The sequence below is a fragment of the Astatotilapia calliptera genome, chromosome 9 (assembly GCF_900246225.1).
Source record: "Astatotilapia calliptera chromosome 9, fAstCal1.2, whole genome shotgun sequence".
Taxonomy (NCBI): domain Eukaryota; kingdom Metazoa; phylum Chordata; class Actinopteri; order Cichliformes; family Cichlidae; genus Astatotilapia; species Astatotilapia calliptera.
The window spans coordinates 9,916,412-9,932,334 of NC_039310.1; the positions used below are offsets into that span (position 1 = coordinate 9,916,412).

A 15,923-nucleotide genomic window follows, 5' to 3' on the forward strand; every position below is an offset into this window, starting at 1 on the left:
ATAGGTTGAAACTGTTTCATGGTGTTTAAACAGTTTTTCGGTGGACACAGTACATATCCTGGATCTGCTGTTGATGTACTAACTGCTTGTCTAATCTTTTGGATTTTGTCTGTGAAGAATTTGGCAAAGTCATTGCAGGCCATGGTTGAATGAAGTTCAGCTGCCACTGACACAGGAGGGTTTGTTAGCCTGTCAACTGTAGAAAATAAGACCCGAGCATTATGGCTGTTTTTAGTGATGATGTCAGAGAAGTAGGACCTTCTTGCACTCCTCAGTTGTAAATTATAATTGTGAAGTTTCTCTTTATAGATGTCATAATGAACCTGGAGGTTTGTTTTTCTCCATCTGAGCTCAGCTTTCCTACACTCTCTTTTTTCATTTTTCACTAGTGTGGAGTTTCTCCATGGAGACTTTTTCCTTCCAGAGATAACCTTCACCTTAATGGGGGCAATAGTATCCATTACATTTAACATTTTTGCATTAAAGCTATTGACGAGCTCATTGACTGAACCTTTGGACAGGTCAGGTGTTAATGGGAAGACCTGGTTAAAGATCTCACTACTGTTTTCAGTTATACACCGTTTTGTGATCACTGCTGTTGATATATTTGTGTGGGCTGAGATTTTAGTTTCAAAGAAAACACAGTAATGATCAGATAAGCCCACATCAGACGCAGTAATGTTTGAAATGCTCAGGCTCTTGGAGATCAGTAGGTCGAGAGTGTGTCCTCTATTATGTGTGGCCTCTGTTACATGCTGATTATAGGACACAAATCAGACGTCAGTCCTACTATTGTGCCAGGTGCAGAAAGTTTTAACACTGAATTAAATAATGTTTCATCTCCGTGTTTTCAGATGAGTCCGAGCTGCTGGACAAGATGCCTCTAGTGATGAGAACAGCCATTGCTGTGGACATCAACCTGGCGACCTTCCAGAAGATTGATCTTTTCAAGGTGCACACTCATTAGAAAAAATAAATATATACCCCAGACAGTAACTGGGAGACTGGGAGATGGTTGGTCAGTTAAATATCTTCATATGTTTCCACAGGGCTGTGACCAGCAGATGTTAGTGGACATGTTGCTGAGGCTCAAGTCAATCATTTATCTGCCCGGAGACTTTGTTGTGAAGAAGGTGTGTTAAATCTTGCACAATCACCGTCAACTTCAAATGTGAATGAAACACAACAAATTACTTCATTTTTTTTAAGTTTATCATCATTTTATGCCAACAATTGAGGGACATTAAATACAAAAAAGTAAAAATGTGCTGGGGAGGATAAACTGATGTTGTGTAATCAAACTTGGCAATAAGGAGATACTCATTTTAGCCCTGATTCACCGTATGATGACAAGCATACAGACTGTAAAGAGGCAGAGGAAAACACACTTATTTCATTGTGATGACAGATTTTTACATTAGTTACAACTGCATATCCTCCATTGTCGAGTACATTTTTAGCTAACTTATTTTTTTACCACTTGAACGTCAAAAATATCCAAGTTTTGTTTCTCTAAAATTCATAATTATGATAAAACCTCAGACAGCGTTGCATATTTTACTTTTAAATTTGGAAAAATGACTTTATAATCTTATAAAATAGTTCATTGTCAGGGTCTGCGCTGGCAGACCGCGTGGTGACAGTAGGATGACCCAAATGCAGACACTTGGAGCAAAACTATCCGGTTGTTCAGTCTGACGTCACTAGCCGTGTCTGGGTCTAAACTCCGCTGCAGGTCCACATATCAAACGATCACTATGGCATTACTGAGAGTTGAAAAACTGTCTAAAGTCTTTCATCTTTAATAAAATGATCAGCGTTCTGCTCTACCAGGTGTAACAATTGAGTTTAACATCCAGGCATCCATGAAAACGGACATTTATGACATTTAACGGAGTTAGAAGTTAGCAGGAAGTTAGCTCGCTAGCTTCTATCTAAATACAATATAGCATGTCCTGACTGCGGGTTTTGGAAACAAATTAAAACGTACAGCTCTGTTATCACTTCCAACATAAATGAAGACAGAAAACTAAACAGCAGTGACGTTTGTAGGGTCACTGAAGTTTGGCTAGCTGGTATATAATGATGTGCTACGTGACCGCTAGCGACACAGCTATGTTAGCATAATATGAACAAGCTAACTTTTTTTCCACTCGATAAAAGTTAACATGAGTGTTTTCGGTGGTCAGGAACAAATGTAATCGCATGGCAGGATGCTGTAAAAGGACCAAACTTCAGCCAGGAGAACAACTGAGATAATGCAGCCACAATACGAGGTTAGTCATTCATATACTGCTGCATGGGCTGGGCTGTAGTTACATCCTAAGGTTTTAAAAACTGAGCTTAAATAAATGATTAGCGGTAATAAAAGCCGAGGGAGGTCAACAGTGATCACTAACTGTTTTAGGAGCTTTTTGAGATTAAATAGAAGAAAATACATAACATTAAACATGTTAACAACACAAAAGCCATATTAAACGCAGACTACTTTAGGCCCGGAAGTAGGATTCGTCACGTCATCACTTAACGACCGGATAGGGAAACAGAGCTCAATATCAGCAGAACTGGATGAAGCCTAAACTGCACAAACAAGAACATCATAATACAAAAAGGAATGAAACTCAAAATGCAGGATCAAAGGAAACAGCCCATGACAGTGATTTTTTATTAGGTTAATACTTTTTTTTTCCTCCAAAATTTACAACTTTAATATCAAAGAATGTCCGAGTTCTTGTAGGTCTGAATTTATGACTTTAATCTCAGAAGTTCTGTGTATATAAAAGGCCACCACAGGCTTCTTTTAAAGCTAAAATGCCCTTTATAAGCACATACACATAAAACATCCCTTCAGTAATTTATTTGTGTAAATTATTTGTAGGGTGACATCGGTAAAGAGATGTACATCATCAAAGGTGGAGCGGTGCAGGTGGTGGGAGGACCCGACAACAGCATTGTGTTTGTGACACTAAAAGCTGGTTGTGTTTTTGGGGAAATCAGGTGAGTTCAGATACACGCGCACAAATATATACTGATAATTAATCAACATCAGAGGCAATTAATCACAATCAGTGAACAGTGAAATGTTTTCTCTTTCTGTTTCTTAGTCTCTTGCAGTCCTCCAAAGATGGAGGGAACAGGCGCACAGCTAATGTCAAAGCATACGGCTTCGCCAACCTCTTTGTCCTGGAGAAGAAAGACCTGTTTGATATTTTGGTTCATTACCCGGAGTCGCAGAAAGTGTTGGCCAGAAAGGGCAGGTGAGTCAAAGGATTTGACTCAATATTTGCTGCTGATTTCACGAAATAACTTCTGTACTTGGTGGTTTATTTACTGGAAACCAATGATACACTATCTGTGAGGGGGGAAGTATGTGAACATGTATAAATGGCAGCGATTTTTAAGATAAAATTCCAGTCAGGTAGTTTTACACACAAGGAAAACAATCACATGTTAGTGGGTGGACCTATTTTTATTTTCAAGGCCTGATCTTTAAAACAGCACGATTACAAACAAAGCGAAAAGAAAAGTGTTATGTGGACGTCAGAAAAAGGGCTGTTGGTGATGTTCATCAGGCTGGGACACCTTTGAACAGTGAGCTTCCCCTTCCTGTCAGTGTGACGCATAAGTACACATGTAATCCCTGAGATATGAAGTTTCCACATGATAATAATAAATGCTGCTGTAGTAAACAAACCTCTGTACCTCTGTAGGAAACTAATGAAGGCCAAAGGTCCAGCAGCAGCTAAAGTTGAAGAAGAGAAGAAAAAAGGACTGGCGCTGTTCGGACCCAAACCCCCCACACCCAAACTGCTGCGCGCTTTCGGCGGGACCATTAACAAAACGTTTATTGACAAAATGAAGGTAACTACGCCGTTCTGTCCTAATAAATGCACCCCAAGTGATTATTACATGAAAGTCATTGTGCTTGTCTTTTATTTTTTCCCCAGACTTCCAGTACCAACTAATAAGGAGCATGGAAAGTTTTTTTTTTTAATAACCCCTTTTTTGGAGTGAAGAAAATGTATCTCTCATGGAAATGAACTCATTTCTGTTGAAAGCACCTTTCAGATGATAGTTTTACTGCTCTGTGTGTCATTCTGTCTAATTTAATAATAACAACAAGCCAAGACCATGTGTACCTCAACTACTGCCCCTAGTGGACACTGCTATGTATGTACTTCGTTCATATGGTTTTTATACAGTATAATCGGTCATTTTTCCCACTGTAGGCGTGGAAGCCTGCCTGAGATTATCAGTCAGTAAGAAGCATGGTGACAATAATGTTGACAGTTTATATTATTTGACTGAGTTTTAATAAATAAATATGTTTGAACTGCATTAAGTGTATTTCTCTGTTAGCCTTGTGTTTGTGAGAGCAGGAGGTCACATCCAGGCTAATCCTCACCTGCCAGTGACAGTACGAGGGCCGATTAATTCAGCTGCCTCTGTTTTTGTGAGCCCCACAGACTTAAAATAAACCAAGCATTACACCAGCTACTTTCATCGTAGCACCGATGGTTACTGCAGTGAATTTAATGTTATCCATGATACAGGATATTCAGAAACTGATTATACTCTTTTTACCTGCCGTCTCCTCCAGCTTACGTTGATCAGGTATAGGTTTTTATATAAATTCGCTAACATATTAAAAAAATAGCACTGGTGCTTTTTGGTAAAAGTCATATGTAAATTGGGTTGTTTACTGGGAATTCTGGAGGGAGGGGAGTGGGGGTGTGTGGATGAGGGGGTGGGGGAGCTGCTAAAAGCGGTGAGCTCCTTTTGTTTCATCTTGATGCATTCTCAATCATCCAGGGAAACAAATCTCCAAAAGTCACCAACTTGGAGTGTTTCAGTTTGCCATCTTAGGGAGAAATCAACACACATGGGTGTATGTCCTTTGTTGCTGAGATTTATTGATAAAAACAGTACAAAAAATCAACCATTGTACACATTTTTACAAATAATTATAAAAAGTGAGTGAGTACATTTCAACATTTTTCAGCAATCACTCACAATCCTGGCACTGCCATGGTATCTGTAGTCTGCATTTACCACATGTGTATCTGTTGCAGTGAACACATCGCACAGTGGCATGATTGTTCTTGCAATTGTGTTTGACCTGACACATGGCTCTTTTTCAGGGCTCGGTGTGGAGGGTTGTGTCAAAGGCAACTGTTCTTTTCTTGCCTTCTTCGCAGCTACATGAGAGTGAGCTAACTCCCTTGCAAGCTCCACCAGGAAGTCCACCCGTCTTTCCTTCGTCCCGGAGCATGCTTGATACAGCACATGTGCATTCAGTGCTGCCATGTCAATCATGTTATAAAACACGGCAACTGGCCAGCCGCCGTGTTCCTCTGCGGACAGTGTACTCCCGAACCATCTGGTCCATCACATCCACGCCACACTTTGTTTGTTGTAAAGGGTGACAGTGTTTGGCTTCCTTTTGGTAGTGTTATCAGTCTGAACCACGCCGTGCATGCTGCTAAGAATATAGACTGTCTTCTTCCGTTTGGCCGCATACGCCGTCAGCGTGGCAGCAGAGGTTGAAGGAATGGAGAGTTTAAATGTTAGTTGTAAACAGCTATATCATATAATAACTGCAGCTGTAGCTGTGATCAGACATCCCCCTGCAGGCCCTGAAGCTGAGCTCTGAGGTCCTCACAAACCTGCTGGAAGCCAGCTTCCATCCTGGGGAGCACGTTTTTGTGTTTCAGCGCGGGGCGAGGCACAAAACCCAGATGTCCAGATGGACCAGATGGTTCGGGAGTACACTGTCCGCAGAGGAACACGCGCTGGCCAGTTGCCGTGTTTTATAACATGATTGACATGGCAGCACTGAATGCACATGTGCTGTATCAAGCATGCTCCGGGACGAAGGAAAGATGGGTGGACTTCCTGGTGGAGCTTGCAAGGGAGTTAGCTCACTCTCATGTAGCTGCGAAGAAGGCAAGAAAAGAACAGTTGCCTTTGACACAACCCTCCACACCGAGCCTGGAAAAAGAGCCATGTGTCAGGTCAAACACAATTGCAAGAACAATCATGCCACTGTGCGATGTGTTCACTGCAACAGATACACATGTGGTAAATGCAGACTACAGATACCATGGCAGTGCCAGGATTGTGAGTGATTGCTGAAAATGTTGAAATGTACTCACTCACTTTTTATAATTATTTGTAAAAATGTGTACAAATGGTTGATTTTTTGTACTGTTTTTATCAATAAATCTCAGCAACAAAGGACATACACCCATGTGTGTTGATTTCTCCTAAGATGGCAAACTGAAACACTCCAAGTTGGTGACTTTTGGAGATTTGTTTCCCTGGATGATTGAGAATGCATCAAGATGAAACAAAAGGAAGCTCACCGCTTTTAGCAGCTCCCCCACCCCCTCATCCACACACCCCCACTCCCCTCCCTCCAGAATTCCCAGGTAACAACCCAATTTACATATGAATGACTAGCCAATTTAGCTTCCACTTGCCTGAAGCTAAAGCTTAGCTAAAAGCCTACCAGCCATTTGGCTGGTGGCGGGTTTTAAAGGTAGAAAGGTAGAAGCCTGGGACTGCCAGTGTTAATCAGGTTCATTGGCTTCTCCAAGCTTGTCAGACTGAGTTGTATTAAAATACACAACAGGAGGTGAAAGCCTCTGAGGCAGCTTGACACTAATATGGACAGGAGCTGTCACTGGTTCTTCAAAACATAGGCTGGTGCTGCACAGGTTGATACTACACTGGCAGGCTAATCACTGCTATTTGTTCTCTTCCCTCTGCCTGTGTTTTAAATTTACAGCAAGAAACGCCGCCAGAAAAGAAAGAAGAAAAAGAAGATCAGCCCACGAAAGAGGAGGAAAAGAAAGAAGAAGAAAAGAAAGAGGAGGAAAAGAAAGAGGAGGAAAAGAAAAAGGAGGAGAAGAAAGAGGAGGAAAAGAAAAAGGAGGAGAAGAAAGAAGAAGAGCCAAAAACAGGTGAGATGCGTGTTTATCTGAGCTGAGTTCCACATTCAGTTACATTGTTATTAGGGTGATGGTCAAGTGGTTTGAAGGGAATGTTTTTTGGTCAGTATGTACCATCGTCCACAGATGTGAGAGGTGTTGGTTCGCTCTGTTATATGTCACACTCTCTGGCCTTGCTGTAGATTCACTAAATGTGTCTTTTAGTGGATTGTTAGACTGTCCATCTGCTCCCTGTTTCTCTGTGAATCACAGACAAAGGGATTGGTGTCATCTGGCTGATCCTGTATCACAAACAGTGAGCACTGTCTTGGGAAAGTTTAGGTTCCCACTGCTGTACTAAAGTAAGCAATAAGAAACAGCCTTCCTTCATGCTGTGGTGATCTTTTCCTGGTGTACCAGTGGTTTAAAATACGAACAGCATCCCTCGGGATATGTAAGAATAGAGGGCTGAATGTCAAATAAGCATGCGGTGCATGATGCTGCTCTGGTTGTTGAACTTTGCACTTGAATTGTTTTTTAAATATCTTTCTACAGTATAGAATCTGAAGGTTTTCAGTGGGGGTTCTGTAACAGTCATAGAAATGAAAAGCTAAAGAATGATGTTATATTTTTCTTCCAGCTCCTGCGCAGGCACCTGCTGCTCCCGCTCCCACTGCTGCTCCTGCCAATCCAGAGGACATTGAAGGGTAAGAATTCATCATGCTTATACTCCTTTTTCGGCTTATTTAAGGGCATTAGCAATTATTACGTTATTAGTTTTGTAATTACAGCCATTTTTATACATAACCCTCCATCATTAGAATCACAAATGTAATTGGACAATTGACTGGCAAGCAGTTTCATGGCCAGATGAGCTCAGCTCCATTATTTCGTGACAAATTGAGCAGATCAAATATCTGGAGTTAATTAATTAAGTGTTGAGCTTGTATTTGGTAGCTGAACCAGAATGATAGGAAGTGAAAAGTATGGAGAAAGAAAGAAGCAACTCATGTACGGCTAGCAGTGGAACTGGGCTGCTAGTGTTTATTTGCGATGAGGCTGCTGATAGAAGTAGCAGGATGAAGTGTTCAGAGCTATACTCTCTGCACAAATGGATGATGACCCACAGCACACTGCAAAAGACACCCAAGAGCTTCTCAAGGTAAAGAAATGAGCTATTCTTCAACTCCCAAGTGAGTCCCCTGATCTCAACCCAAGCATGCTTTTCAGTTCTTAAATACAAACCTGAATACAGAGAGAGACACAAACAAGCAACAGCTGCCGTAAAAGCAACTCAAGGGCAAAAACAAGGTATTTGACGACATCCAGACCAGTCTTAGAAACAAAACTATTTTAAAATTATGGTTAACTGATTACTTCTAAGCATCTGAAAATGGGAGACTATAGAAAAAATTTGCTGCAACTCCTAAACAGTTAGTGTAATACTTTTGTTAAACCCCCTGAATTACAGATGAAAGTAAATCAAACACATCCTGAGTGTTTTAAAGCTGGTTTCATTCTCCAAACACCCTCTAACATCATGTGCGTGTCTGTTAGTATTCACAGCAACCAGTTGCCTACATTTGAGGCATTTAGGGGCATCTGTAGAACAACCCAGTTTACGCTGTCCCTGTACGGGCACTGCACCAGGACACGTTAACTGTACTAAGAATAACTTGGCTCTCCTTTAGCTCTGCTGTTTTCATGAACTCTGAGCCGCTTGAGGACAAGAATAGTTACAGGTATATCTAACAGGTATCTAACAGTAAGGACTGATGACTCCACAAAGTCCCCACCCCCTCCCCAATGAGAGAGGTCTCTGGAGACCTTCAACACTTACTTTTCAAGATGTGATAACACTGTGACTTGCAGCATGTGACACATAAAGGAGGAAAGAAGATTAGGAGCTTATAGTGGTATTTGTGACTGAGATTGATCTGCCTGTGTTCTCATGCAAGCTGGAGTTGCTTCAATAGAATTTTAAGGGAATGTTGAGGAAATATATTAATGTCATAGAAATGTAACAAATGCCTGTTTAACAAGTGGAAAAGCAGCGCTGCTGTCGTCTCTCCCGGTGTCTACCTAAAGCTATGAGTTGCGTGTTTTATTCTAATTTATCTGTTTTTAGTGAAGAAGCGCCTCCTCCACCTGTTGTCTACTCCCGCTACACAGACGACACCATCCGATTTTTAGCCAAGAAGTTAAAAGAACGCACAGAGATACTCAAAGAGAAGGCCATAGACCCTTATGCCACATCTCCAGAAGTCACACCACCTGTCAGTAAGTGTGGTCAAAAACAAGCCAGCATGCTTAGAGAGAAAAACAACAACATGCAAACTAATGTCTTAAGTCATCATATGCTTCTTTTTTTACCTTTTAGCACCTATTCTGAGAAAGGATGACTACATCCGACTGAAGGAAGAGGAGCGCATAGCCAAGGAAGAAGCAGAAAAGAAGAAGGCGGAGGAAGCGGCCAAAAAGGCAGAAGAGAAGAAGAAAAAAGATGAGGAGAAAAGGTTGGAGGCCGAGAAGAAAGCCGAGGAGGAGAGACTGGCAGAGGAGGCCAAGAAGAAAGAAAGGATCCTCCCACAAATCAGCTGCTCCTGCTTTGACGTCCTCTTCCATCCAGTGGAGGAAAAAATGGATGTCATCTTGGGGACCACCATTGATCCTTTCACAGGTAAGCATCACACCTAAGCTCAATGAATTTTTTGTATTTGCCTTTAAATACTTGACAGACATTTCTGTCATTCTCTCTCCAGATCGTCGGTACATTTCCTGGTTGAGCTTCGTGGCATTGGCGTACAATTACAACGTCTGGTTTTGCTCCGCTAGGCTGGCTTTCCCTTACCACAGTGAAACTGCCAACCGCTACTGGATATTCCTCGACATTCTTAGCGACATTGTAAATATAATAGACATCATTGTTTGGCAGCCTCGCCTTCAGTTTGTCAAAGCTGGAGACATCATTGTAAGTCACAAACCACTGAGTCACATGTACCTGATAACATTTTAATAGTCTAATTGACTTTCGCACTTCTGTTGCTTGCAGAAAGACAGAGCTTTGACTAAGCTACATTATCGAAAATCACATCAATTTAAGGTGAGAACATGTGTCCAGTGGTGTAAAGTAACTAAATACATTTACTTAAGTACTCCAGTTAAGTACAGTTTTGTTCAACAACTGAAAAATAACACAATTAACATAATGTCAGGAATTGTGGTACTTGCTTATTTCAGCAAGATAAAGCCAAACTACACATATTCCAAATCCAAGACTCCATAAATGAGTGCCTTAATGTCCAAAACAACAAGCACTGGCACTGGCATGAAATGAGCATATATTAGAAATAAATAAATAAAATCCTATTTATTAAATGGTTTGAATTAAATTAAACACTTTATAACACTAAAGGCGACTAAAGATGTATTATTTGGTATTACGTTGTAATTAAATGTACCTACAAATATTGACAGGTAGGCACACTAGAACAAGAAAGTTAAAACTAAAGTGTTTGCAGGAAATAAAGAAATGATTGTAGTTTAAGTAAATATAAGTACTGCATAAGCAGTTTTAAGTTGTGTCCAATTTCATGGTAAGTTTTCAGAAAACGTTTTTTCTACATCATACAAACACTGTAGTTTTTGGGGCGTGGGTCGTATTATAGAGTGGATTAATCTTACCTTTTTACATCTTTATTCAATCTTCATTATGTTGCTGTGCACAATCGATGTTCTGTTTTTCACGTGTCCTTTTATCTTACTAATATATGTGTGATAAAGACTGTAAAGTGCTCTTGCAATGTAAGAATGGGAAATGTTCTTTGTTTTTCTGCAATATTACTAAGAAATTACATAATACATAAAAATAACTTACAGAATATTTTATGTCTCCTTTCCAGTAAAATACCTGAAGTCATGCAAAACTTTCTTAAAATGACTCACCAGTACTTACACTTACTTACAATCTAGTTATTTCATTGTTTTCTCTACTCTCTCTTTTTTGCAGACTGTATTATAAAGTGGTACAACATTAAATATATAGATTTGGATAGATGGATAGATGGTGACACTGCATTTGTTTTTTATCCACATTTTTGCAGTTAGAAGTTTGCATTGTTATATTTATATTTTTACTGAACCAGTTTTTATTCTTCTTTCATATCTGTGAGCTTTGCAGCAAAATCCAAAGTTTAACAAATGTTTGTATTCTGTTCCGTGTAGACTGATATAATCAGCATCCTCCCCTTCGACCTGCTCTGCCTGTACTTTGAATTCTCCTCGTTTTACCGACTGAACCGCTTCATCAGGGTAGGCAGGAGGATGCTAACTTCTTTTTATTGTACTTTTTTTCCATTACATTTTCTGATAAGTTCCTTTACTTTTCCCCCTGTGTGTTTTAGATTGGTTCCTTCTTTGAGTTCAGTGATCGACTTGAGAGTGTCATGGCCAAAGCTTACATCTGGAGGTGACTGCTCGTGAATCGCATGGTGTCACTGTTTTGTAGCTTTAGCGTCACCATTTCTGTCTTTCTGACACAGAGTTGCCCGCACCACAGGCTACCTGCTCTTCATGCTTCACCTCAACGCCTGTGCTTACTACGTCGCCTCAGTGCACCAGGGTCTTGCCACAACTACATGGGTGTATGACGGGAATGGCACAGCGTATGTACACCAGTTTGGGACCTAAAGTTCTACACTGTACTCTGGAGTTCACCGTGGAACTGAAACATGTCATTTCAAAAGAAAATATTTCATTTTTCCTTTTAATGAAACAATTTAAAACTCAGAGAGAGATGTGTATAAATAATCTCAAACAACAAAAAGCAGAAAGCAGGGGTTCTCTATTTAAAGGAAAGCTTAACAAGGCCAAGTCAAGCTGTGTCTATGTAGCGATGTTGTGACACGGTGAAACAAAAGTTTCATCATTACCAAGAATATTATAACTTGGTGTTTCCAAAACCAAATCTATTTCATTATTTAATGACACATATGCACATGTTTTTTGCTTGCTGGTATGCAGTATGCAGATGAAGATGATTATTTACCGTGCTGCGTGTGCTTGGGGAGATCAGCAGCGCCCTCTGTTGTATCCTAACGTGCACAGCATGCTCCGTGATTTTTGTAAGAGTACCTCCTGAACAAAGACCAGCTCTGCTTTATCCTTTTTTTAAATATTAATTAAGAATTGTGTTTTGGCATTCATCTTAGCTGGGAGCTACAAATCTAAATAATGTCCATTAATTAACTGCAGATTGATTAAACTCTCTGATATTAATAATTATTTTCAGCGTTATGCAAATCAAATGCGGCGCTCCTGAGGACGTTTAACCATACTGATGCTGACAGAGTGACTTGCTCTTGACTTTTTGTTCACTGAGTGACGTCGGCTGACTTACACAGAGTCCTGACTGACATCGCTCACTTTTGAATTCAGTTTAAAGAACTCGTATTGTTCTGTTTTAATACTCCTGTATTTAAAAATGTTTATATTTTATGTTCATCTGTGGTAACGCCGTTCTTTAACCCTTTCATGCATAGTGGTCACTACAGTGGACACAGCTATTCAAAGGCTGTTTTCTTGTATTGGTGTCAGTGTTGATGGTATACTTGCACATAAACATTGGACACTGATGTGTCACTACATACTCTGCCACCCACTGGTCAGCCAGTTGTCCACCTTAGTGGACATGTAAAAAACTACATGTTTAAAAAAAATGAAGTTCAAAAATCTTTTTTTCATACCTAAAGATGAATAAAAATACTTGTGAAAACAATCCTGATTGAAGTTGTTATAATTCATGCATGAAAGGGTTAAAGTTCTTGGCCTGTCTCTTAGGACCATGTTAGAGCTTTACACAGCATAAAGGCGTACCATGCTCCTGTTGATCCCAGTAAACTAAAAGATTTACGACATGCCGTCTGTAGCTGTGGATAACTCCTGTCTTCTCACTCCTGTCCCTGCGCAGGTACCTGCGTTGCTACTACTTTGCAGTTCGCAGTCTGATCAACATCGGGGGTTTACCGGAACCTGTAACCACCTTTGAGATTTCCTTTCAGATGGCTAACTTCTTTATTGGTGTCTTTGTGTTCTCGAGTTTGATCGGACAGGTAGGAGGATATTCTTCAATGTTAATATTCCACCTGTTAATATCTATGACTTCTCTGTGACACTTTACATTTCTGCCTTTCTTTCAGATGAGAGATGTCATAGGAGCAGCTACAGCAGCTCAGACATACTTCCGGGCGTCAATGGACGGATGTGTTTCCTACATGAACACCTATACGATCCCCAAGCTAGTCCAGAACAGAGTCCGCACCTGGTACAACTACACCTGGGCAGCTCAGGGAATGCTGGGTGAGAAATGTATACCTCTCAGTTGTGTCCTCACCGGAAGAAGCTGATGAGTTTAAATGGGGAACAGGGAATATTCATCCACACAAATACATTTCTATATAAAAACAAACAAACAAAAGAAAACGAGTCGTGGCCACTGATCCTGGTTCTGCTGGAGATTTCTTCCTGTTAAAAGGAAGCTTTTACTTCCCACTGTCACCAAGGGCTTGCTCATAGGGTGTTTGATTGTTAAGAATTTTCTCTGTATTATTGTGAGGTTTTTACCTTACAATATAAAGCATCTTGAGACAGCAGCTGTTATGATTTGGTGCTATATAACAAAATGCAGCTGAAATGAATTGACGTTACAGCTGAGGTAATGAAAAAGACTCAGCCATTCCTTAAGGATTCAAGCATGACTAATAATGAGCCGCAAAAATGCACAGACTAAAAATCTGGAATGTGCTCACATGGAATCACACTGTCTGTCCTTCTCAGATGAGTCCGAGCTCCTGGACAAGATGCCTCTGGTGATGAGAATTGCCATTGCTGTGGACATCAACCTTGCCACATTCCAGAAGATTGCATTGTTCCAGGTGAGGCTGCTTAAGCTTCAGCGCTCTAGTACCATAGAAAGTGTATTAGAGAAAGGGCGTGTGAGTGGACGGATAATGAACTGTAGTGAAGTGTAATGAAGTTATGCTGGCTGCTTTCAGAGATGAGTAAAGCAAAGCAGAGCTTCTGTGATTCAGTGAAAGTCAGTACTCACTACACTCTGTCCTTCAGGGCTGTGACCAGCAGATGTTAGTGGACATGTTACTGAGGCTCAAGTCAATCATTTATCTACCCGGAGACTTTGTTGTGAAGAAGGTTGGTGCATACATATGTGTATACATGTCTGTAGGTAACGACACGGCTACAAAGTAGCAAGCAACATATTTCTGAACTGTGCTGATCATCATGAAGCAACAAGGTGACCTGAGCTGAGTGTCACTGCGCTGATCTGTCCTCTGCAGGGTGACATCGGTAAAGAGATGTACATCATCAAAAGTGGAGCGGTGCAGGTGGTGGGAGGACCCGACAACAGCATTGTGTTTGTGACGCTGAAGGCCGGCTCAGTGTTTGGGGAAATCAGGCAAGTCTGCAGCATCAGGAAGGACAGCTGATGCTGTGAAACCTTTGTTACGATGATGTCACGTTAACTTTGGGTGGAGATAATCTAAGAAGAAAAAAAAAAAAAAAATCCTAGCAGTTTTTATCACGTCTTTAATGCTGCTTTTGTGAAGTTGTGTACATTGCGCAGTGGTTGTGTTGCTTTATTTTGGCCATAGTAGTAGGCCATATTGTTTTTTGTCTGCTTATCCAACCACAGTTTACTGCAGTCTGCTAAAGATGGAGGAAACAGGCGCACAGCCAATGTAAAAGCTCACGGCTTCGCTAACCTTTTTGTGCTGGAGAAGAAAGACCTGTTTGATATCCTCGTCCACTACCCGGAGTCTGAGAAGGTGCTGGCCAGGAAGGGCAGGTGAGCCGCTTATTAGTGCTTCAGGAACCGTATTTTCATTCAAATTTAAAAGTATCATATACCCTCCAAACCTCCATCCAAATCATTACGTTAAATGAAATTTAAATATGCATCCTTTTAAGAAATATGTGGTGTTTTTTTTTTTGTCACTGTGAAGGAAACTAGTCAAAGCCAAAGGAGCTGTACCTGCTAAAGGTAATGAGGAGAAGCAGAAAGGACTGGCTCTGTTTCCACCAAAGCCACCAACGCCCAAGCTACTCAGAGCTTTTGCAAATATGAAAAAACTCAAGGTAAACGTGATGTGGGGAAGCGTGTTCTGCTGTAGGCCGTTTAAAAGCACTGATGGCTAAAGTATTTGTGATGTTGGGTCCTGTCATCACTTTGTCTTCTTGTCCACAGAAAATGGAAGAGACGAAATAGGAAGTGGATGTGGAGTGTTATTGAGAGTGTCTTCTACTTTTCCATTGCTACCAAAAGACCCATAATGGAACCGGTCTACAGCGACCAGAAGAGCTGTTGTGATTCAGAGGTTTATGTGACCTGATACTCTTCAGTTCAAACGTCTGCTGGAAGCAGCAAAGTGCTATGATTGGAAAGCACTAATAATCTCCCCCACACTCTTTACAGATTCATCAATATACACAGAACCGTCTGTAACAGGAGAGGACAACTGTTTGAAATTTGTGTCATGCAAATGATCGACTTTATATATTAAAAAAAGAAAAAGGCAAAAATTATCCTCAGTTTCATTATTAGGTGTTCAGGGTGATGCGAAGCTCTTCCATCCCTGACTGGAATTCTCTCTGTGCAAAGAGCACAACCTAGTGGCTGAGTGACCTTTAAACTGTTAACTGAGCTGCTGGACTTGTAGTCTATTTGAATTTTGACCAAGAGGTGTAACCAAGAGTATCAAATATCAATATAGAAATGGTTCTGTTTGTTACTGGGTAGTCTGGGTTTAGCCCCAGTGTTTGTTGGATGTCCAAACATCACTGACACTGTAAATAACCAAAATACCTCTGATATATTGATTAAAGTTGTCTTTCCTCTTGACATGAAATCCAAAAGCATGAGCATTTACTAAACTTTTACTTTTTTTTGTTGTGGAAATATTGCAAAATACAGGATGA

General features: G+C 40.6%; 2 protein-coding genes across 2 annotated transcripts in view; both read left to right on the forward strand.

Moving 5' to 3' along the window:
• The window catches only part of LOC113029926 (cyclic nucleotide-gated cation channel beta-3-like), a 20,525-nt gene extending 16,040 nt beyond the window's left edge, over positions 1 to 4,485 (forward strand). Inside the window, exons 12-17 of the mRNA XM_026180950.1 lie at positions 855 to 952; positions 1,050 to 1,133; positions 2,879 to 2,997; positions 3,105 to 3,257; positions 3,711 to 3,861; positions 3,948 to 4,485. Coding sequence (XP_026036735.1) covers positions 855 to 952; positions 1,050 to 1,133; positions 2,879 to 2,997; positions 3,105 to 3,257; positions 3,711 to 3,861; positions 3,948 to 3,965 — 623 coding nt within the window. The 3' untranslated portion in view covers positions 3,966 to 4,485. The remainder of the gene's footprint in view (positions 1 to 854; positions 953 to 1,049; positions 1,134 to 2,878; positions 2,998 to 3,104; positions 3,258 to 3,710; positions 3,862 to 3,947) is intronic.
• On the forward strand, positions 4,132 to 15,853 carry cngb3.1 (cyclic nucleotide gated channel subunit beta 3, tandem duplicate 1). Its single transcript, XM_026180904.1, has 18 exons — positions 4,132 to 4,170; positions 6,791 to 6,965; positions 7,573 to 7,639; positions 9,061 to 9,212; positions 9,313 to 9,612; positions 9,695 to 9,903; positions 9,985 to 10,035; positions 11,157 to 11,243; positions 11,336 to 11,400; positions 11,474 to 11,596; positions 12,901 to 13,042; positions 13,130 to 13,289; positions 13,767 to 13,864; positions 14,055 to 14,138; positions 14,285 to 14,403; positions 14,641 to 14,793; positions 14,951 to 15,083; positions 15,193 to 15,853. Exons 1-18 carry the CDS (start codon positions 4,132 to 4,134, stop codon positions 15,211 to 15,213), a joined length of 2,178 nt encoding a protein of 725 aa, XP_026036689.1. The 3' UTR covers positions 15,214 to 15,853.
• The last annotated feature ends 70 nt before the right edge of the window (positions 15,854 to 15,923 follow it).

Excerpts from the sequence above, each read along its gene's own strand:
- cngb3.1 (XM_026180904.1), top strand. The coding sequence starts at position 4,132 with ATGTGTACCTCAACTACTGCCCCTAGTGGACACTGCTAT. Across the intron at positions 6,966-7,572 it reads AGAAGAAGAGCCAAAAACAG|CTCCTGCGCAGGCACCTGCT; the intron begins GTGAGATGCGTG and ends TTTTTCTTCCAG. Across the intron at positions 9,213-9,312 it reads AGAAGTCACACCACCTGTCA|CACCTATTCTGAGAAAGGAT; the intron begins GTAAGTGTGGTC and ends TTTACCTTTTAG.